The sequence below is a fragment of the Pteropus vampyrus genome, unplaced genomic scaffold, assembly GCF_000151845.1.
Source record: "Pteropus vampyrus isolate Shadow unplaced genomic scaffold, Pvam_2.0 Scaffold251, whole genome shotgun sequence".
NCBI classification, from domain to species: domain Eukaryota; kingdom Metazoa; phylum Chordata; class Mammalia; order Chiroptera; family Pteropodidae; genus Pteropus; species Pteropus vampyrus.
The window spans coordinates 1403150-1407427 of NW_011889032.1; the positions used below are offsets into that span (position 1 = coordinate 1403150).

A 4278-nucleotide genomic window follows, 5' to 3' on the forward strand; every position below is an offset into this window, starting at 1 on the left:
CACTGCGGTTCTACTCTCAAGCTATTACAATCTCCCCAGAGTAAGAGCTTCCTGAGGGTGGGAAGCTCTATCTTACTCACTTCATATTCCCTACTCTGCCCAGTTCTAGGAACCGAATAGGCACTCAGTTAAGTGTTTGCCGAAGAATAGAAGATGGAACATTTATTAAGCAATAATTAGTTCCCACCTCCATGGTAATTATTTTAACCGTTTGAGCTCATTCAACAGTTTTTCATTTTTCCAAATTTGAGAGGATGATTTTACACGGGAGTATACCGGGGTAAGGATACCTAAAATATTTCTGAAGAAGCATAATTTAGAGCACTTTGCAATTTATTATAAAGCAATGATTATTAACCCAATGCAGTAAGAGTACAGAGACACACAAATAGACTAAAGGAACAGAAAAAAAAAGAGCCCATAAATAGATCCTAGGAGTATGTGTCAACCTGATAGGTGGCAGAGGTCACATTGCACCACAGTTGGGGAGATGAACGTCTCAATAAATTATTCGTGGTCCAAAGTGGAAAAAAAGAAATCAGAAAAGAAATTAGATCCCTGTCATATGGTTATACACAAAAATCAACTCCAGAAAGACTGAGAATTTAAATATGAAAAGCTAAACTTTAAAACTTTTAAGAAAAAAATATTGGAGACTACATTTGTGACCTGGGGTGAGGAAGAATTTCTTAAAGAAGACACGGAAAGTACAAACCATAAGGAATAGATTGACATTAGACCACAACAAAATTTCAAACTAGTACATCAAAAGAAACCAAAAACAAAATGAAAAGAAGCCACACACTGGGAGTGGATATTTACACTATGGATAACCAACCAATGACTAACATTTGCATAGAGAACGCCTGGGTATCTCATTTCATCCTCACTGTCCCCTGTTAGGGAGGCATTATTTTCTCCCCTCTTTTGCTAAGTGGAAACAAGGAGGCTCTGAGAAATCGAATGACGTGCCTGAGGCCCCATCACTGGTCAGGGCTCCAGAACAGCCATTTGAATCCATTTGGACGTGGGACCTGTCTCTGGGGTGGAGTGCGGATTACAGTTATTGGCTCCTCTGGCAGGCAGATCTAAGGAAACTCCTAGGTTCAAGGTGATGAGTCAGTCATGAAGGAATGGCAGGCAGTGTGTATATTTTATGAGGGCTGGGGCAACTATCACATACCCCTGAGAGCAATCATGCTCAGCAGCCACATAAGAGGGAGCCCAGGCGGTCAGCCAAGCAGGCCACTCGGGCAGCATAGGAGTTGTTGAGTCAGGTGAAGAAACAGAGGCTCAGAGAGGACTATGTGCCCAAGGCCACACAGCTAAGTAGCTGCAGAACCATAAGACTCAGTGAGGACCCGTCTGTCCTACCCCTCGCCCAGACACTTTCTGGTTTTCTTTCTCTCTCTCTTTCTATCTCTCTTTCTCTCTTTATCTTTCTCTCTGTCTCTTTCTCTCTCTGTCTGTCTCTCTTTCACACACACACATACACACACACACACACACACACACACACACATACACGCACACGCACACATGCAGCACCTCAGCTCCCATTGGCGATAAAAGACACTGCAGCAGACCAGTTGCAATTCACACTTTATTCACTCGCCAAGAGGTCTGGGGGATCCTGGCTAGTGGACCAGGTCCCTGGGAAGGAGGAAATGGGGAGGGCACTAGTTAGAGGGGTGGAAGGCGCCCCGTTGGTGCCACTGCATGTCACGGATGCGACGCACGGATTGCACCTGGGGATGAGGGGCCCCAAAGTCACTGCTGTCCTTGTAATCTCCCTTCTCCAGCAGGTACTGCAGCCCGCGGTAGCCAGGGTACTGGTAGCCAACCCATCTGCAGTTTCAGAGGTGAGAAGAGGGGACATGGGGAAGAGAGAAGGAGAAACAGATAAAAAGGAGAGAGAGAGAGAGAGAGAGAGAGAGAGAGAGAGAGAGAGAGAAAGAGAGAGAGAGAGAATTCTTCAGCCATTAGGAAGGGTGGAACCTCCCAATCATTTCACAATTCCTGAGTGTTTATCAGGAACAACACAACCCATCTAGGATCAAGCCTCTCCTTTATTCCTTCTCTTGATGGGGAGAAGCAACTTTTAACTGAAACAACTTTTAACTGAAGGCCTGATGCTGAATGCAGAGGAAGGGGTGATCTTAAGCTCACTTAAGCTTAGAATAAGAGAGACTTCTTATCCCAGCCCCAAGCCTGGCTGCAAGGCTCAAGGCAAGTGGGCGAGGTCCCAGGAGCATTCTATATTCCCTTCAGCATCTGAAGTCATCACCCTTTTGGAGGTTACTCACTCTTTTGAGTACCTGAGGAAAGTCACAGTCTCTTCCCCAGATAACAGCACACAGCCCGAGTCCACAGAGACCTGCCTGGCCAGCCCATGTGGACACCGCAGCTCTGCTTCTTGGTCTCAGCCCCCCATATCCTGGCACGCTCTGGCTCCATCAGTCTCTGCAGAGTCCCTGACTCTCACTAGCCTCTTCTCCCTCTGGGATGCCCTTCGTTCTCCTCTTGACCCCTGAAATCCCTACTCTTTCTTGAGATCTCAGGTCAAGAGTACCTTCCTCAGGGAAGGAGTCTAGATTTGTGTAGATTCTTACATTATTAACAGTTGCCCCCAACTAGACTTTAGTTACATGAGGTGGAAGCCAGGTCTCTTTAATCTATCTTGACATACTGAGCACCTAGCATAGTGCTGGCACATGGTGGCACTCGACAAATTGGATCAATGAATGAATGAATAAGTGAGGGGACTATGAACATGGAACTTTGCACATTATCTTAGGAATCTGACAACCCCCAGAAAGCCAGTTTGTGTTGTCAAACCAGCTCCTCGGGGGAACAAAGTCTTTATTTGTAGCATTTTCCAATCTCTATGGTGTCAATACTCCCACGATGGCTGATTTCAAGCTACCAATAATTCAACCACCAGCTCACAAAAATTCTGAAAATTTAGGAGTCGGCTCTTGCAAGCTGGTGCAAGCCGGCTCCAGCACCCCACTGCCCAAAGCCCATCTGCAGACTCCTATGACATTCACATTTTTCACGGTGAGAAATTCCCCGACGTTGATGGCCAAGGTTTATGTGCCTAAGAAGTTTAGGCACATAATTTGGTGGGAAATGATGTCTCCTTTTTCCAGACTCAGGAACTCATGCAGTAAAAGGCCAGCGTGGGCTGGACTTCTTGCCTCTCACAGCTCTGTTAAAACCACTCAGTTCATTCCCATGCTTCTGCGACCCCCATCTCTGCATCACCTTATACCCCTCACCCACATTTCCTGTCCTGCTCTTTGGGGTGGAAGTTATGGCCAAAGTCTCTCTCCTCCAAATGTAGGGTATGGTCCAATAGGCAGGTCTGGACGGAACCTCAGGGGTTGAAAGCTACCACATGTGGGCTCACGATTTCCATGCCCATTTTCGACTGAGAAGACCAAGGTCAGGAGTGTACAGGATCACCAGAGTCGAGGGCACCACAGGACTTAGGACCCTGGGGCAGGACAAGCCAGGGAGGGGTCTCACTCACGTGCCACTCTGCACACGCACGGATGACACCTTCTCCTGGTAGCCATGGGCATGGAAGCTGGGCACGTCATCATCTATGATTTCCATCTTCTTCCCCGTGAAGTTGGGGTTCTCATAGAGGATGATCTTGTGCTCTTGGCTGTCCTGTTGACAGGGAGTGGAGGAAAGTGAGTGCAGGAGAGGGGGTCCAGGGTGAGCTTTCCCACCCTTCCTCATGCCCTGGACTTGGGATCGTTAGCTCCACCTACGGCCCTCTGGCCAATACCCCCACCACGTGAGTGCCTGTGACCACTGCCATTGAACAGCAGCCATTTGGTGAGATCCTATTGCACTATTTTTATGTAAGGACACTCCAGATTCTACACTTTGTAGAATATTTGATTATGAAATGTCATTTTCCCTCCTACAGCCTCAACTTCCTTTTTTAAAATAGATAATAGCAATGATCTACACACACACATACACACACACACACACACACACACACACAGATGGGTGGGGGCTTAGGGTGCCTCCAGTAGACACTTGAGATATTTTGGCTTTCTTTGATCTCCACGTCTCTTCCCATCTTCCTATTCCTGCTACATTCTTCTTAGTTAACTCCTTTAGTTCTTTAAACTATTCATGCTATTTAGAAACTGAGGCTCAAAGAGGTAAAGTGACTTGCCCAAGGTCACACAGCTGGGAGTGCCAGAGCCAATGTAGGAACCCAGGACCATGGAAGGCTAAGTCTAATGTTCTCTC

At 47.0% G+C, this 4278-nt stretch overlaps 1 protein-coding gene across 1 annotated transcript in view; it reads right to left on the reverse strand.

Annotated features, from left to right (window-relative positions):
* Positions 1–1587: 1587 nt before the first annotated feature.
* Positions 1588–4278, reverse strand: part of CRYBB2 (crystallin beta B2) — a 13522-nt gene continuing 10831 nt past the window's right edge. Inside the window, exons 5-6 of the mRNA XM_011374647.1 lie at positions 3536–3678; positions 1588–1848 (exon numbers count right to left, since the gene is read on the reverse strand). Of these exons, the coding sequence (XP_011372949.1) occupies positions 1680–1848; positions 3536–3678 (312 nt within the window). The 3' untranslated portion in view covers positions 1588–1679. The remainder of the gene's footprint in view (positions 1849–3535; positions 3679–4278) is intronic.